This window comes from Hemiscyllium ocellatum, chromosome 2, assembly GCF_020745735.1.
Source record: "Hemiscyllium ocellatum isolate sHemOce1 chromosome 2, sHemOce1.pat.X.cur, whole genome shotgun sequence".
In the NCBI taxonomy this organism is placed as follows: Eukaryota; Metazoa; Chordata; class Chondrichthyes; order Orectolobiformes; family Hemiscylliidae; genus Hemiscyllium; species Hemiscyllium ocellatum.
In genome coordinates this window covers 119,979,661-119,997,557 of record NC_083402.1, presented here as the reverse complement: position 1 = coordinate 119,997,557, position 17,897 = coordinate 119,979,661, and the positions used below count along the sequence as shown (strand labels likewise).

Genomic DNA, 17,897 nt, shown 5'->3' with positions numbered 1-17,897 from the left:
TAGGCCTAACTGAATGCATTAACATTCTCATTATGATGTCAGATCACCTCATTAATATGCAGTTTACCTTGCTCCCATTAGAGAAACAGAAACAAGATGGTGACAATTCCTAAATTGAAAGTCAGAGGAGTAAACTGGCAATTCTAACTCACTGTTTGTTACCCCAGACTTTCATCAGTCACCAAAATCTCTGGACATGCTCCATGGACAGTGGACACATGACACCCCCTGACCAAGTCATGATTCAACTCACGATTGCTTCTGCCAGAAGACAGGTTTAATTACCGTTACTTGTCCACTTAACCCATTATCTAATTCATGTGACACTACATCCCAGGGCTTGCCTTTCCATCAGTTTTATCCAGAGCAACACATAACATGCAGGCTTTTGTTTATGAAATCACAATTAAACATTGTTCTATTAAACAGTTGGAATGTGATTGAAATTTTGAGAGAGTGTTGCAGCCTCAGGACTTACTGTAAAGTAAACGATCTGTTTTCTGTTTCTCGTGAACCAAGTCTTGTGTTCTTTCAGCAACCAGGGTTTCCAGGTGCTTACTGTATTTCTCCATCTTAACACAGACGTAAATCAATTATGATCCAGCCAACAGTTTAACAAAACCATAATGAGTTCCAACTTCTATCTTTCATGACTGTAAGAGATATACATTTCTAACCTGGATTCTGGCTCAGGTGTGGTGACTTCTACTTTGTTCTAAATTTGGAACGGTGTCTATTTTGAATGTGGCAGTGCCAAGATGACAACCATGAACAGAACCATTTACTGCCACAGACACTGTTGTTGGCCTGAAGAAGCCCTGCCTACTTATTGGGAAGGACCACATCTATCATCCACTGGAAGGCCAGAGGCTCACATTCTTACTATCAGAGTGTCCACAGCCTTTTGGGACTGGAGACCTTGCCATTAAGGACACAGACCCTTGCTGTAGCCCTCTGCACTTACTAGCAAAGAACCTAATCAACCAACACAACCCTGTGCACCCAGTGCTTAAGAATCCACCCAGCTGTACCAGGACCTTGTTCCTACAGTATGCTTGAGGCTCTATATGCCTTATTTTTGGAACACCCTCCAAAAGGAGCCATTATTGCAAGAGAGAGTTTGCTCTCTTGTGACTCTCCTCTCTTGGGAAATTAAGCTGGAAATTGAGGAGCAATTTTTGTTTTGTCCTTGAGAGCAAACGCTCACAACTTGCAAGTGCAATTCCAATGGCTAAGATTTGATTGAAGATGGTCAGTCAATAGTCAAGGGCTTTAATTGTTTCATGCATGTATTTTTGATGTGCTTCAAAAATGGAAGAAGGAGAATGCGACTGCATATTACCCAAGAAGAAGCAGATCAATGAGCAGGTCCACAGAAACTAGTAGCAAAGGTGGCGCTATTCAACTTATTGTACCAGTGCCCTTTGGAAGTAGAAACCAATTAGTCTCATTCCCATGTTCGTTTCCCCATAGGCCTGCAATTTTTATTGTTTTCTAGTAATTGTCCAATTGCCTTTACAAAGTTACTACGGAATCTGCTTCCATCATCCTTTGAAATAGCATGTTCCAGACTATTACGATCTATGTAAAAATGCTTTTTCTTGCTGGGGGCTCCCTTGTCAACTTGTATTCCATGGCTTTCATCCTTCTCCCAGATGATCGTTTCCCTTTCTCTACTATTTAAACTCTTCCTAATTGTGAACACCCCACTAAATCTCTTGTTGATCTGTTCTGGACTCCTTGAGTCTTCCATGCTGCTTAGATGCAATTTTTGGTCAATTTGTCAAGTTGCAACATAGCATGTTTTAGCTAGACTGATCTTATCTTGTCTTGAAGAGAAGTTTGGAATTATGCTGCAATATTAAACTAACAAAAAGACAAGGTAACAGATTAACTTAAAGCCATTAAGGAATCTCAGAAAAACTTCTTCACCCAGGGATTGGTGAAAATGTAAAACTTGCCATCACACAAGAGAGCGGTTGTGGTAAGTTTTTAGATTAGATTACTTACAGTGTGGAAACAGGCCCTTCGGCCCAATAAATCCACACCGACCCACCAAAACGCAACCCACCCAGAGCCATTCCCCTACATTTACCCCTTCACCTAACACTACAGGCAATTTAGCATGGCCAATTCATCTAACCCGCACATTTTTGGATTATGGGAGGAAACTGGAGCACCCGGAGGAAACCCACACAGGCATGGGGAGTTGTTGGGTATATTTGAGGGGATACTAGCTAAGAACATGAGGGAGAAAGAAATAGAAGAACAGAATGAGGTGAAGAGGGATGGAGGACACCAGTGTGGAGCTTGAATCCCACCATAGAACAATTTGGCCAAATGGCCTGATTTGTTATTGCAAATTCTATGTAATTGAAAAAGTACTATACTTCCAATTATAATGCCACAAATGGGAAGGCAGTGGCACTTGTATATATCGTGTTTACACGGTTTTAAACGACAAACTCAAATTCCAATTCTTGATTAATACCAGGGTCATCATCATGTCTACAGGGCTGACTTTATTGGGGTTAATTTTGTGGAGGTACTTCTTTATCTGTTCAAATGTAGGCCGATTGGTTGGATTCTTCAGCTGGCACTTCCTAATCAGCTGTGGAGCAAAAAAGAAGAGATTATAAAAATAAAAAAATCCATTCTATTCTCAAAGTCATTCCATAATTTTTGTTTGAACTCAGAGCTTTCCTGTTTTGTTTGTACTGGTTTTCTTACCATGACATATTCAGCAGGGCAAGGACAGGCATTTTCTGATTTTCCACTTATCAATTCTGGTAAAGGAAGGCACCGGCTATATTCAGTAGAATTTGCATCTTCCTTCTAAGGAGCAGTGCAAGGATGTGCGTGAAAAAAAATCTCATAGAACAGTCACTTTTAATGAAAAACCAACTCACAATTATCTCAATTTGAAACTTGTTTCCATGCCGACGTTAAACATCAACACATGGTGGTACAGGCTCAATGGACCAAAGGTCTCTTCTGTATTGTATGATTCTATGGATCTACACAAAAAAAACCATTTCTCCTCCCACTAATGTGTCCAACTTTCCCGGAGGGATTGCCTAACCCACACACATCAGAGAATTTGTTGAAATCTTATTGATGCTTTTTGTTGCATCTGGTCATTTGTGGAGGACGTTTGTGCTTTAAAGCTGCACCTCAGCAAATAAAGAATGGAGATTCGATTTAAAATATGACACCAGATTCCTTTATAGAAGAGTTAATTACGGCAACAAGGAGCAAAACCAATTCTGATTCTATGTGGTCTGTTATGGATCGCATTCAAGTTCCTAAGCAAACGTAGGGCGACTCAATGAAACAGAATGATGGAAGACAAAGGGAGCCATTTGACCCATTGTGTCAATGTTGGCCCTTTGTGTTACAGCTAAAATAGCAAATAGCCCTATTCAACGTGTACTTTCCCCATACCCTTGCAAATATTTTTTCTTCAGATGTCTATCCCACTTTGCATTGACTCTGCTTGTACCACCCTTTCTGAATAAATCTGTTTAGCTAAAAATAAAAGGTCTGAACATATTTTACATGTGATAGGGAAAGTGCAATCTTTCCTCGACCAGTCTCAACCAGACACTGTTGAAGAGACACAAGCAAAATAGCTCTGTATTGTGAGATATAATGTTGGTGGTATTCATACTGCATAAGTCAATGTGTTGGGTTACAAAATAAACCCCAAGACTGAACTTAGTAACAACAGACGGTACGTAAAGATCAGCCATGTACTGAACAGTAGACTCTAGAGGCTGAATGGCCTTCTGTTCTAAATAGAAATACAATTACAATACAGGATACCTCAGGATCTCAATCAAAGGAGAGAACCAGATTCTGCCTCATGTTATTAGTGAAACTTACCAGTACAAGGTCACTTCTGGTTGCAATTTCTAGCAGAATGATGCCATAGCTGTAAGAATGATAAAATCGTCCTTTAACAAGAAATTCCAGAAAGAACAGCCACTAATACAAAGCTGTAACGACCCTAATCCTCATTCCTTTCACTCATGCCCCCACTCCCTCCACAACAGGTGTTTGTGCACAGGTCTGCGTAGTAGAACGTGAACATACAACAGTCTTACTAATGCCACAGAGCTACTGCTTAAAAGAAAAGCCAGCTCTTTTCTCCGAGTTACCTGTACACGTCTGCAGCAAAGGTTGGTTCGAAGTTTGGCATCTGGGCCTCAGGTGGTAAGTATGCTTCAATCAACTTCGGTTGGTATATTGCAGGCGGATCCACAACATCCTCCTTTCTGTAAATTGCCAAGCAGAAATCTGGGGGGAAATGCAGGACACCTTATGACTGCAGGAGACTGATTTAAGGCAATTTTAAAAAAACCCAGAAGGAAGATGACACGAATGTTTTACAGAATGGGTTGTTTTGATCTGGAATGCCCTGAATGAAATGGCAGTGGACACAGATTCAGTAGTAACTTGTGAAGGGGAACTGATAAACATTGATAATGAAACATATTGGATTCATTAGGGAAAAGGTTGTAGTGAATGCGACTAATGGACTCTCTTTCAAAGAACTCACACAGACACAAATGGGCTGAATGGTCTCTTTCTGTGATATACAATTCTACCATGAGAGTATTAAAATATTGTAAGGGTTCAGACATTGATTGGGTGACTGTTTGCTGCCTTTAAATAATGTCATTGCTTACCTGTAAGCTTGCAAACCCAACGGTCATCAATCACTGCATTGGTGGATTTTAATCTGCTATGGTAGATTTTATGCTGGTGAAGATAAGCCATCCCTCTGGCAATGTCAGTGGCAAAGGAAAATCTGGGGTGAAATCATAGAGTTAGCAAGGTTCGTCACATACACCACAAGAATGAAATACTATTGTATCATTTAATGTTCCATTAGATCTTCAACATTAAGCTCAAATCATGGCACAGCATTTGAATCATAGAATCAGAGAATCCCTACAATGTGGAAATAGGCCATTTGGCCCAACATGTTGGCAAATGTTTATTGATTTATTGGCAATTTTGGCCTAGTTTTATTGTCAAAGCAAAGGGGGGGCTATTGTACTTTTCATTTTCATGTGAAAACGATGAGCAAATTCTGGCAACAGTATAGCCTCACCTTTGACATGCACTGACTGGTGAAGTTTGAATGGTAGATATGGACTAAATTCATAGGGAGTTCAAACCTTGTCCATTCAGGTCCAAGTATGCTTTAGTCACGTAAAGCATACTTGGGTCTGACCGACCCGTGACGTGTTAATTACGTCCAAAGAATCTCTTGGCACTGAGGATTTAACAATTAAGTGTGGGAGCTTTTCCTTTATATTTTAATTGTGGCTGGAGATTTAAAAACAAATTTAAAAAGGTTCAAATTGTACTTTTCTAATCTTACCTTTAATAGTTTATTATTTCCCTCCTTTTCATTCTTTGTACCTTATTTGACATGATAGTCACCCAATCGAATGTACAGCTTCTCCTTAGTCTGTGTTATTTATTTTGCAATCCATCAATCTGATTTGGCCCAGGTCCAAAAAGAGAAGATCCGCCCTACTCTTCTTTGGTACTGAACCATCTAGTTCTTATATTTCCTTTGAGACTATAGCTTTCATTGTGTGTGTCAGCCACATGGCTTCTGATGTGAACTTTCTTTCTGTTGGTACTGTTTCCAGGTCAAGGGATGCTGAGTTTCCTAGACCAGTATCTCATTGTCAAAGAAAACTATAATTAGTCATTTTACAAAGCTTTTTTTCAATGTTTCTTAAAAATAATTATATATTCCACATTTTAAAGAAATTGCAACTTTTATTTATCCAATTATGCTTCTTCTGGGCTCATAATAGCAGGTAGATGTATATGTATTTCTATATACTTGAGTATTTGTTGAGCATGTGGGTGCCTGTATTTGTATATTTAAGTGTTTATGTGTATAATTGTGCATGTTTCAGTTTGTGCAAGAGTTTTGTGTGCGTATGTTTGATCATGTGATTTTGTGGGTATGCATGTGCATGTATAGCTATAAATGAGAGTGATACGCATGCGTGTGTGCGTGAGAGAGAGACAGAGAGAAAGAGAGATTGAGAGAGATTGAGAGAGCATGCGAGTGTGTGCAAACAACAGTAAGAACCATTGTCGATTTATGTGGAATCCATCCTCTGATGAAACAGCCAAGCATGAGGAGGTTGATTTTCACTCTTGCATCAAAGACAAGGGAGTAGTTTAATAACTAAGAGATGATTGGGATTGGGTTGAGAGTAGGATTAGAAGTGGAATTCTTTCTCTAAACTCTTACCTGAAACCCCAGTTTAATGGGATGTCTTCATTGAGAAGGACATCATTCAGGCTTCCTTTGGGGCAGTACTCTGTTATTATCGCTACATTTGGAACTTCAAGACATCCTCCGATAAATTTGCAGAGATTTGGATGATCAAGTTCACTGTCAAATTCAAACATATGTATAGATTATCTAGTTCACAACACCCTTAATATCCTGGCTAACACTGTATGTATGGTTTGCTGGAAGATGGTAAACGCGAACTGATGCTTCAGTGTAGGCAATTTGCAACTTTTATTTATCCAATTATGCTTCTTCTGGGCTGAAGATCATAATAGTGGGTAGACGTATATGTATTTCTATGTACTTGAGTATTTGCTGAGCATTTGTTGAGTATCCTTTTGCTAGCAATTTAGAAATATATGACTGTGGAGCTTTCAAAACAGCCTCAGATCATCAACTTTCCTTGTATGAAGCAAACTGTCAAGGGAAATTACGATGCATTTTTGCATTATGTTGTACCCAATTGCCTTATTTCCTTATGGATATACTTTGGTGTCATACAATGCAAATGCTCTAATCATTTATAGTTGTGAACAGAAATCCATTTTTCCATTCGGGGTAGAATTTGAATATGAGTTGAAAAATGTGGTGCTGAAAAAACATAGCAGGCCACGCAGCATCTGAGGAGCAAGAGAATCGACGTTTCGGGCATAAGCCCTTCTTCAGGAATTCCTGAAGAAGGGCTTCTGCCCGAAACGTCGATTCTCCTGCTCCTCGGATGCTGCCTGGCCCGCTGTGTTTTTCCAGCACCACATTTTTCAACTCTGGTCTCCAGCATCTGTAGTCCTCACTTTCTCCTAGAATTTGAATATGCTTGGTTTCCTTTTGGATGGCTCGATAAAGTGTGGAGCAGGATAAAGCGCAGCAGGTCAAGCATCAGAGGAGTAGAAGAGTCTGTGTTTCAGGTCGTAAACTTTCATTTTGAAGGGTTTTCATCACTATTGCTTCACCTTGTGGTTTGTGGTATATCACACTGCTGCAGGTCACATTGTAATTCAGCTTCTGGATCTGCAACACTGGGACATCCAGAATGTTGCTGGCTGCTTTTACTTTTGGGCATAGGAGGTCACCTTCATGCTCATGATGTGTTTCAGGGTTCCTTATCAGCTTCTGTTGCTCAGATATGGAGCTGGGGTGCAGCATCCTTCTCCCAAAACTTTTCTTCATCCTGGATAGGCCTATTGGATAAGCAGCTGAAATAAAACTGCAGGTCTGCAGAGAGTGGGCGGAGGAGTGGGAGAAGCTGAATTGCCCTCCGTATGGACATAATGAGCTGAATAGTCTTCTAGGTTTCCAGTTCTGTAATGTGCTGCCTTCACATGTCAATTCCTAGAAAATAATTCTTTTTTTTTTTGTGTTCCAACCACAAAACATCCTTTACCCTGCAATGATATTCCATCTTGACCAAACTGAAACATATTGCAATAAGCTGACAAAGCCTATTAAACATAAGCATTTTTTTCTTGCCACATGCTTCCTGAAGTGGAAGTCATACAACGACAATCATTGTGCATTCAGTAAGGGTGCACAGATGGGCTGTAAGATCAAATCTCTGACTCTCTGTCATCAACCAGTCAACTGCAAACTATATACAGTCATAGAGATGTACAGCACGGAAACAGACCCTTCGGTCCATGTCAACCAAATATTCTAGGCCTCATTTGCCAGCATTTGGCCCACATCCCTCTAAACCCATTCTATTCATAACCCAACCAAATTCCTTTCAAATGTTGTAATTTTATCAGCCTCCACCACTTCCTCTGGCAGCTAATTCCATACATGCACCACCCTCAGCATGAAACGGTCCCTTTTATATCTTTCTGCTCTCACCATAAATCTATGCGCTCTAGTTCTGGACTGCCCCATCCCTGGGAAAAGACCTTGTCTATTTATCCTATCCATTCTTCTCACAATTTTATAAACCTTTAAGGAGTCATCTCTCAGCCTCTGATGCCCCATGGAATACAGCTCTAGTCTATTCAGCCTCTCCTTATAGTTCAAACTCCAACCCTGGCAGCATCCTTGTAAATTTTTTCTGAACCCTTTCAAGTTTCACAACATCCTTCCTATAGGAGGGGGACCAGAATTGCACACAATATTCCAAAAGTGGCCACAACATGACCTCCCATCTCCTACTCTCAGTGGTCTGACCAATAAAGGAAAGTATGCCTAATGCCTTCTTCACTATACTATCTAACTGAGATTTCATTTTCAAGGAACTATGAACCTGCACTCCAAGGTGTCTTTGTCCAGCAACAATGCCCAGGACGTTACCATTAAGTGTATAATCCTGCTCTGATTTGTCCATTCAAAATATAGCACCTCGCATTGATCTAAATTTCTGGATGTCCACAGGCCATTGGCCCATCTGATCAAGATCTCATTGTACTCTGAGGTAACTTTCTCTGCTTCCACTACATTTCCAATTTTGAGGTCATCAGCAAACTTACTAACCATACCTCCTACGTTCACATCCGAATCATTTATATAAATGACAAAAAGTAGTGGACCCAGCACCGATCCTTGTGGCACACAACTGGTCACAGGCCTTCAGTCTGAAAAGCAATGCTCCACCACCACCCTCTGTCTTTTACTTTTGGAGCCAGTTCTACATCCAAATGGCTAGTTCTCCCTATATTCCATGTGATGCAATCTTGCTAACCAGTCTGTCATGTTGGAGACCAAAGAGTTAAACAAAGATATTGGTTATGGGTTGTGACTCACCGGATGAGTTTCACTTCTTTGCGAATGGCTTTAGAAAGGGCAAAAGTTCTCTTCTTTATTTTCTTAATGGCAACAGTCCGCCCATCACTGCAATGACAAAAAAGGATTAATAGCAGTGGGCTTCACATTTCATTGTTAAGAACAAATGTCATAAATGATTAAAGTTCAACAATTGAATCAAATAGATTCACATTGGGCCATCTATTTATCGTAACACTGAGATGGGAGATGAAGGACAAAGGAAGGAATTGGCTGGTGGGGTGGGGGGGTTGGGTTCTAGGTGTGTAAGGGTGAAAGTCTACAAATGCTGCAGCTGAACTGTCCGCAGGTGTTCTATAAATCCCTGTTTTGTATCTAAGTCATGCTGTACCATACAACAACTTACATTTACTTGTTTTTTTACACAAACAGAAACAGAGTTAAAGATTCGGGTCAGTGATCTTCCCTCACAACTGCAACAAGTCAAAGATATAACAGGTATTGCCATCTGGACAATTAGGGATGGGCAATAATGTTGACCTAGCCAGCGATTCATCCTGTGAATAAACTAAACTAATATACAGACTAAAATAAGAGGAAAGAGGAGAAGGGAAGCAAATAAGAGAGATAAATTGACAAAAGGAGATGACAATGCATTCAAGTTACGTAACTATGCGGCAATTATTGAAACAAAAGATAGGTGTCAGGAAGGTGGCATTTCAGCATCATCAGAAACAACTGCCTTACACACACATACAAACACAAAAATGGATGTACGGGTTCTGTTCTGAAATTGGTGAGTTCAACATTTTGACATAGCCTTGTAGACTCATCAAAATAGGAGGTGCTGTTCCTTGATTGAATGCTGAATTTCACCAAAACATGACAGGAGACCGAGGACAGAGAGATCAGAATGACAGCAGGATGGAGAGTTAAAATAAGGCCCCATGCCCTCCCACTGCCATACCTTTTTCCAGGTGGTGTGAAAGTTGGCGCATAAACTGTTGATCAGGAACCTTACTGAGCCAGTTAAGGGGCCAAATGATGGCCTCTTCCTGACTCTGCTGGGACAAAGCTTGGCAGATTCCTTTTCTGCCACTTCTGGGGTGGGTGCTCATGTCCCACGCAGTGTCCCGAGGCTGCAGGGTAGTTAACTCTGGGACACCAGATTTCAGGGTGCTTGGTTGGGGGAGGGGGTGGTGGTGCTGGACACAGAAGAGGGGCAAAGTCAAGCTTTGACTTGTACATGGGTCTGCTGTACTTCAGACCTCATGCCGTAGGCATTTTCTGTACAATCCTAGACCCAAACCCGTGAAGTGCCAGGGTGTGTGAGCAGACATGAAGCTTGCAGAGACAGAGCAAACCTGGGAAAAGGTATATCCCAGAAAGGCTTGACCCAGGACCTGGGCTGAATGCCAAATATAGCGAAGGATTTGGAATATCTGGGACATCTGGTCACTCTGCACAACTGTGATGACAATCCCATTGGCAACAGTGTCAACTGTCCTCAGTGAGCCCTGGACCTCACTCACTTGACCTTGAGAGCACACATCCAAAGCTCCCTTCTTCTCCAGCTACAGCCAAGCAAAGGTTTTTTTTTAGATTAGATTACTTACAGTGTGGAAACAGGCCCTTCAGCCCAACAAGTCCACGCCGACCCTCCAAAGACCAACCCACTCAGAGCCATTCCCCTACATTTACCCCTTCACCTAATACTATGGGCAATTTAGAATGGCCAATTCACCTAACCTGCAAATTTTTATTGGACTGTGGGAGGAAACCGGAGCATCCGAAGGAAACGCACGCAGACACAGGGAGAATGTGTAAGCTCAACACAGACAGTTGCCAGAGGTGGGAATTGAACCTGGATCTCTGGTGCTGTGAGGCATGCCTCCCCACTGTGCTGACAGCAGTTATGGTGTTGAGCTGCTGCTGGTAAGAAGGAGTCAATTGCTCACCAAAATGGTTATCATCACTTCCTGTATATAAAAAAAATCTTCTCAACATCCCCTCGCATCTCTTATCCAAAGCTGTCAACTCGTGCCCCCCATTAGCTCATAGGATCAACTTTTCTTTGTTTATTTTGCGTTAACCTGTCATAACCTTGTAAACCTCCCATCAAATCTCTTTTATTCCAGGGGAAACAATTCCAGTTTCTCCAACCTATCTTAGGAGTCACAGTGGGAGAAAGTTTGTGCAATACCCAGACACCAGATCAGACAGACAAATATCTCTATGATGTGCATTTTATTTAAATGTGAATATGTCTGTACACACCCGATTCACCATTGAGGTAGCAGAGCGTTATCTGTCAATGCTGTTACTATCCAATTGTCTGATGCATGAGAAAGAAAGGTGTGATACTTAAAAGGTTTTTGGTGATGAACTGTCGGTATTGACTACCATTGCTTTGAATCAGGATTTAGTGATTGCATAAATAAACAAAAGATCCCTGATGTTGTGTTTGTCCTTCAATGCTTCTCGACATACTGTGTGGTAACAACTCAGTCCCCAAACCACTTTACAGAGACAGCAATTGGCATTCATTCATTGCTTTGTGAGAATTTCCCATGCTCTACTGGCAGCTTGTAGATAAAAATCCCATAAAATCTCCTGACCACAGGCCAGACCTCAAGGGACTTTGGATAGTTTAATTTTTATTTCAGAATTTTTTAAAAAGAGGATTGATACAGCCCAAAATGGCTGTGGATGCAAATTAAGTGGATGTTTGGAGACACTGAGATCCACAAACTGTCACACCTAAAAATACAAAGGGAACTTCACCTAACAGTCTTTCAAAGAGGGAAGAGGCAAATCAATACAGGCTGATCTAAGATGTTGTGACAAGAACGATAATGAGTGACTGATGACCTGTGCTCAATAGCAAGCCACTCATATTGGATTGTCTCAAACTAATGAATGACTTCTCCAGCCCTGAAAAGTCTCTTGAATGTTGTTAAATATCTTCAAGAAGATTAATTAATAGATTTTTAACACAAATATTTCTAAAAAAAAATTCAACCTCTAACTTACCTTCAGGTGTACACCCCAGTATTTATTTTATACTATATAAATTTTATTTAACAGTGGCTTGATTACTAGCTTTTTAAATTCCTGCTGGGCTGTCTGTGAGAATGCTTTAATTGCTGCTTGGATTGTGTGATTATACCATTAGTTACACATTGAGAATCTCCATTAAACTGTGCTCCATTTCCTATCTAGTAAGAGAGTTCAAGTTATTACAACCAATATTAATCAATCTCTCTGCAAGGCTTCCTCTAGGATTAGCTATGAGCTGTTTTGCTTTGTTGTTAACAGTAGAATTCAAACCAAAGATTTGCACTTCTGTGGCACCTTTCATGGTGGTCATCACATTCCAAAGTACTGTGGCAAGCTGGAAGAACAGCACCTCATTTTCCACTTGGGGACCCTTCAAGGTTCCAGACTAAATATTGAGTTCAATCACTTTAGGGTTTGGGCTCTCCATGTCCTTACTCCAACCCCCACACAAGGCCGAATTCTCACATAGTTGACTATTACATGCAGACCATCGCTATCCACTAACAGTCCCATTAATAGCTATTCACCCTCCTAGTCAGATCATTATCCACTGCATTTTTTGTCCAATTGTTCTCTCTCTTTGGGCTCTATGTCCACCTATCATTTACTCCTTACCTCCCTCCCCCACCCATCTCTGCATATAAACTGACAATTTTCCTAGCAACCATCAGTTCCGAGGAAGGAATGGTTACTCTTATTTCTCTCTACAGATGCTGCCAGACCTGCTGACCAGCAATTTCCAATTTTGTTCATAATTTACAGCATTCACAGTTCTTTTGGCTTTTCTCAAAAATAGCAAGAATAAGTATCAGATATAGGGACCATTTGGCCCATTGAACTGCTGTACCGCTCAATAGGTTAATGGCTGGACTGACTGTGGCCTTATCTGAAATACTTGCATGCCCCCATAGCCTTTGATCCTTTATCTATCAAAACTTTGTCTACCTCAGCCTTGCATACATTCGGTGACTCAATTTCCACTGCCCACTGGACAAGAGAGGTCCAGACACTTAAAGACCTTCTAAGAGAAGGAATTTCTCCTCCGTTCTAACTTAAATGGGATACCATTTAGTTTGAAACTGTGCCCCTCCCCCAGTCTTAGATCTCCTCCAATTAGCTGAAGTACATGCATCAACTTGGTAAATACTACCAACACCCCTTCACAATCTTAGATGTTTTAAGAATATCATCTCTCACTCTTCTATACTCCCATGCGTATAGGGCAAAGTTGCTCAATATTTAATCTTAGCACAAGTCCCTTATCTCAGGAATCGACCTAGTGAATGTTCCCTGAACTACTTCTATTATGTGTATATCCCTCCATAAGAAAAAATGTGGACAGTACTCGCAATGGATTAGTATATTTCACTTACAATAAGCCTGTCTGTGTAAAGTGCTGTTTTCTGGATGCAGTGAGTGGTCCTGTACAAGAGCTCACTGTGGTGATACAGCTGGCATTGGAATCACTGGCTCCATTGGGAACACTACCCAAGCTGCCCATCATGGTATGATCTGCAGGAGAGTTCAGAAATGTCACATCAAGAAGATTGGTTTGCATTAGGCACAAAACTTATAGATACTCAATTTTATCCTGCTGATTAGAACTTTGTTTAGTCAAGTAACTATGTAATTGGCCAGTGTCTGTTGTAAAGAAAAACACAAGAAACGTGCATTTATGTAGCACCTTTCATGACTTATTGCAAAGTTCTTTACAGCCAATCAAGTATTCCAAGTGTGGTCAGTTTTGTAATGTAGGAAACAAGGTGTCCCATGTTTGCAGATGAAGCTCCCACAAACAGTAATTAAATAAAACTATCTGTTTAGGTGTTGGTAATAGGATAGCTGTTGACTAAGACATCAGGGATATTTCCTGTGCTCTTTCTAGCAATTGTGCTGTGACATACTTTACACCCATCAGAGAGATCAGCAAGACTTTGGTTTATCATCCCAACCAACATGCATCACCTCCAATTTAACAACACAGGGGTATCAGCCTCGATTACGTACTCAGCTCCTTCCAATGGGTTTGGAACTGGTAACTTCCGGCTCAGAGCTGAATGACAGCTGACAGGACTATATGCTTTACCTTGTATAGGTGTTGCTTAGTTTAGTCCTGCAAAGATTTACAATGGTTTGCATTTATACAGCATCTTTAATGTAGTGGAACATCCCAAGGCACTTCAGAGGATCATCACACAAAAGTCTGACACCAAGACAAATTGAGGAGATAACATGAGGGAAAAAGAAAAGTTTAATCAAAGAGATAGATATTAAAGAATGAGAGAGAAGCTGCCAGATAGTGAGGCTTTGGGAAGGATTTCTTAGGGCTGAGGCAGCTGAAAACACCAAGGTAAAATGATGTGGAAGAAGTCAGCAGTAAGAGGCTTCTGGGGCTGGAGAAAATTACAGAAACTATCTGGGGGCTAAATCATGAGGGATGCAAATTTACTTCAAACAGAGCATCCTGTGGAATTATTTACACAGCACATTTGATTGGCAGCTTTACTTGTGTGAAGAAAATGTTATTTTAAGTTTTACGACTGGCTAATCATCAGATGTATTCAGAGAAAAACAATGTGTGCTCCGCAATATTAACATGGAATCACTGCAGGACAATAAGACAGCAATCAATCTAAGGCTACAAACAACAATCTACATATCCATACCTTCCTACATTGAATGGAGCATATAATCTGTGCAACTAGCATAGCCAATTCAAGCAGAAATGCAACTAACACAAATGAATCTACTAGTTAATTGATCAAGCCTGTATCCACAGCTAGCAACTCCACAGCAACAACGAACCTTGCTTAACTTGATTGAAGTCAATGATCCAGCTTTCATCCCACAACATCTTTTGCTTCTGATACTGAAACCACTGAGATAAGAAAAGAGGATGAGTAACTACTGCAATCAGTGAAGATCCATTATTGAAGTATTTTGCTTTATGAAAAGGAATGGACAAACATGAATGGGACGACAAGATGACCTACCACACCCGTGAGGATGAAGCCGATGCATGCCAACGAGATGGGCAAACTGATGGCAATTTTGATCGTGGAGGTGCAGTCACCACAATCAGCTGGACACGTGGAGCATGTTTCATCCTTATCACAATTATCATCTCCACACACTCAACCCAAGAATAGGAAGATGTTATTAGTGCATTGTTACATCTCACAGTGCGCATCAATAGAAAAACATTACAGATAATTTACAAGAGAAGTAAGTCATTTTGTCCAACTAATAAATGCTGCCGTTTATGGTTCAACAAATGTCCTGACACTCCTTTTCATCTCAACATCATAGAATGTATTTTTGTCCTTTTCTCCCTAAACATGTTTATCATGCTTCCCTTTAAACATAACAGTGCAATCCACCACAACATTCTTATCATATTCTCCCTGTTTTGGATAAAGCAGCTTCTCTTTAATTGAATTTATTGCAATTATTTTTAATGCATTTTCCAGCTCTTGTTCATACTTGACAACTCAGATCTCAGATTAAAGCCTGGCTTGAAGAATTATAAGTTGAATGTTTTGTACCTGGTTACCACAATGGTTAGATAGGGTCATAGAGATTTACAGCAGGGGGAACAGACCCTTTGGTCCAACTCGTCCATGCCAACCAAATATCCTAAATAAATCTAGTTCCATTTGCCAGTATTTGGCCCATATCTCTCTAAACCCTTCCTATTCATATACACATCCAGATGTCTTTTAAATGTTGTAATTGTATCTTCCTCCACCACTTTATACACCCACCACCCTTTACATGAAAAATGTTGTCCCTTTAGGTTTCTTTCCCTTCTCACTGTAAACCTATGCCCTCTAGTTTTGGACTCACCCATCCCAGGGAAAAGACTGTGTCTATTTACCCATCCATGCCCCTCATGAATTTATAAACCTCTGTAAGGTCATCCCTCAGCCTCCGACGCTCCAGGGAAAATAGCCCCAGCTTATTCAGCCTCTTCCTATTGCTCAAACTCACCAGTGCTGGCAACATCCTTGTAAATCTTCTCTGAACCTTTCAGGTTTCACAACATCTATCCTACAGCAGGGAGAGCAGAATTGAATGGAGTATTCCAAAAGTGGCCAACCTAATGTCCTGTGCAGTCGCTACATGAAATCCCAACTTCTATACTCAATGCACTCACTGAACATATTCACACAAAACTGCCAAAATTCTTTATGAAAAGAACACAGGTTTGTTATACAACAGAAAAATATATATATTAGTCAATACAAAAAGTCATGATTTAGATAGCAAACTTTCCCCCAGCAATATCATTTTCAAATCCTGGATACCAGAGAAACAACACTCCAATCTTAGCTCTGTAATTTGTTGCTAAACCAAATCTTCCCAGTTTGTCTCCTTGGAGTGCTGAAGCAGTTTGTGATTTCTTCACAGTTCACATGGGCTCAGAATCCTTTTCTGTTTCAACAGCCAAGAAGATGTAGAAACTCTTGACCTAATTGTGATCCTGCAAGTACAAACTACTCTGGTGCTATCACGATATCAACTCAATGTTGCAAACATTTGATCAATAAACAATATGGTTATCCGACTAGACACTAAGTCATATGCTTTCTTGGAAATTATTATTCAGGTCAATTTTTCAAATCATCTTTTGGCCTTTTTAGAGAATAGTCACCTTCGCAGAACTAAAACCAAAACCCACCTGTTTCTGTTCCAAAGATCCAAGTTTCCAAATGATAATTATAGACCTTGTTCACAATTTTGACACATTTGGCTATTCATGATTTATTATAAAGCTAGAAAATCATTAAGTGTGAACGCTGCTCACAATTTCAATGGGAAGGATCTGCACAATTTTTTTTGGAATCAAAGTGGCTCACTGGAGAACCATAGTCACAAAGACTGTAGACGCTTGAAAGATATTGCGTGTTTCTCAAACTCAAGAGTGTCTTGAAATGTTCTTCCATCAATGAAATGCTTTCAGAAGTGTAGTTACTATTGGAATGTAGGAAAAGGCAGGAGCTAGTTTTACAAAGCAACATCCCAAAAAGAACAGTGCAAGAAGGACCAAATCGTCTATTCTTTCCATGAAGCTGGCTGAAGGATATGCATTGGCTGGGGCTGTTCTTTGAAATAGTGACATGAGATATTCATGCCCACTTGAAAAGAGAGACAAAACTTTGTTTTTAAAAATGCCTCCTAAAGGTGGCACCTCAAAAGTGCAGTTCTTCCTTGGTTCGGTGGGGTCTTAAAACTGTGCAAGCCCAAAATCAGATTTGACTTAGACCCATGAACCTGAATCTCAACCCTTGCAGTTTGCAAGCAAAAGGGGCTGACCTATTATGATGACTTCACCCTGTAAAATTATTCCAAATAAAATTTTGCATGGCTCTTTTATTAGAATCAGCTCTTGTAGTGATAGTGGTTTTAGACTAATTTACCTTTTGCAGGTAGTACCATGGTTTTAGCCTCCAACGCAGCTTGCATTCGACCAACCTTGATGTGAGCTATTAGGGAAGTTACACCAAGATGGACAAGGACCACCTACATTCAGAAAGCACGAGAAATTAAAATCAGTGCAGTCTTAAACCAGTATACTAAGCTATAGATTTAAAAGTTATGTCGTTTCTAAAATATCTGGGTCGTCCCAATGCTGTCAGCCACATAAAATTATATTCTCTTTCAAGGAGTAACAATTAAGAGAAGAACTTAACCAGAAAATGAGAGAAGATAAGCTTGAATAGTAATATTACTGCCAATGTCCTGAATGCGCAAATGTTGACTCCACTTTCCAATTTGCTCCCCTTATTCCCTGATTTTC

At 40.4% G+C, this 17,897-nt stretch overlaps 1 protein-coding gene across 1 annotated transcript in view; it reads right to left on the bottom strand.

The window, feature by feature from the left end:
- The window catches only part of LOC132826044 (atrial natriuretic peptide receptor 1-like), a 59,857-nt gene that overhangs the window by 22,152 nt on the left and 19,808 nt on the right, over window positions 1-17,897 (bottom strand). The window contains exons 6-17 of the mRNA XM_060841757.1: window positions 17,518-17,620; window positions 15,091-15,230; window positions 14,903-14,975; window positions 13,471-13,609; window positions 9,059-9,145; window positions 6,290-6,433; window positions 4,692-4,813; window positions 4,161-4,299; window positions 3,886-3,934; window positions 2,731-2,832; window positions 2,492-2,611; window positions 479-572 (exon numbers count right to left, since the gene is read on the bottom strand). Coding sequence (XP_060697740.1) covers window positions 479-572; window positions 2,492-2,611; window positions 2,731-2,832; window positions 3,886-3,934; window positions 4,161-4,299; window positions 4,692-4,813; window positions 6,290-6,433; window positions 9,059-9,145; window positions 13,471-13,609; window positions 14,903-14,975; window positions 15,091-15,230; window positions 17,518-17,620 — 1,312 coding nt within the window. The remainder of the gene's footprint in view (window positions 1-478; window positions 573-2,491; window positions 2,612-2,730; window positions 2,833-3,885; window positions 3,935-4,160; window positions 4,300-4,691; window positions 4,814-6,289; window positions 6,434-9,058; window positions 9,146-13,470; window positions 13,610-14,902; window positions 14,976-15,090; window positions 15,231-17,517; window positions 17,621-17,897) is intronic.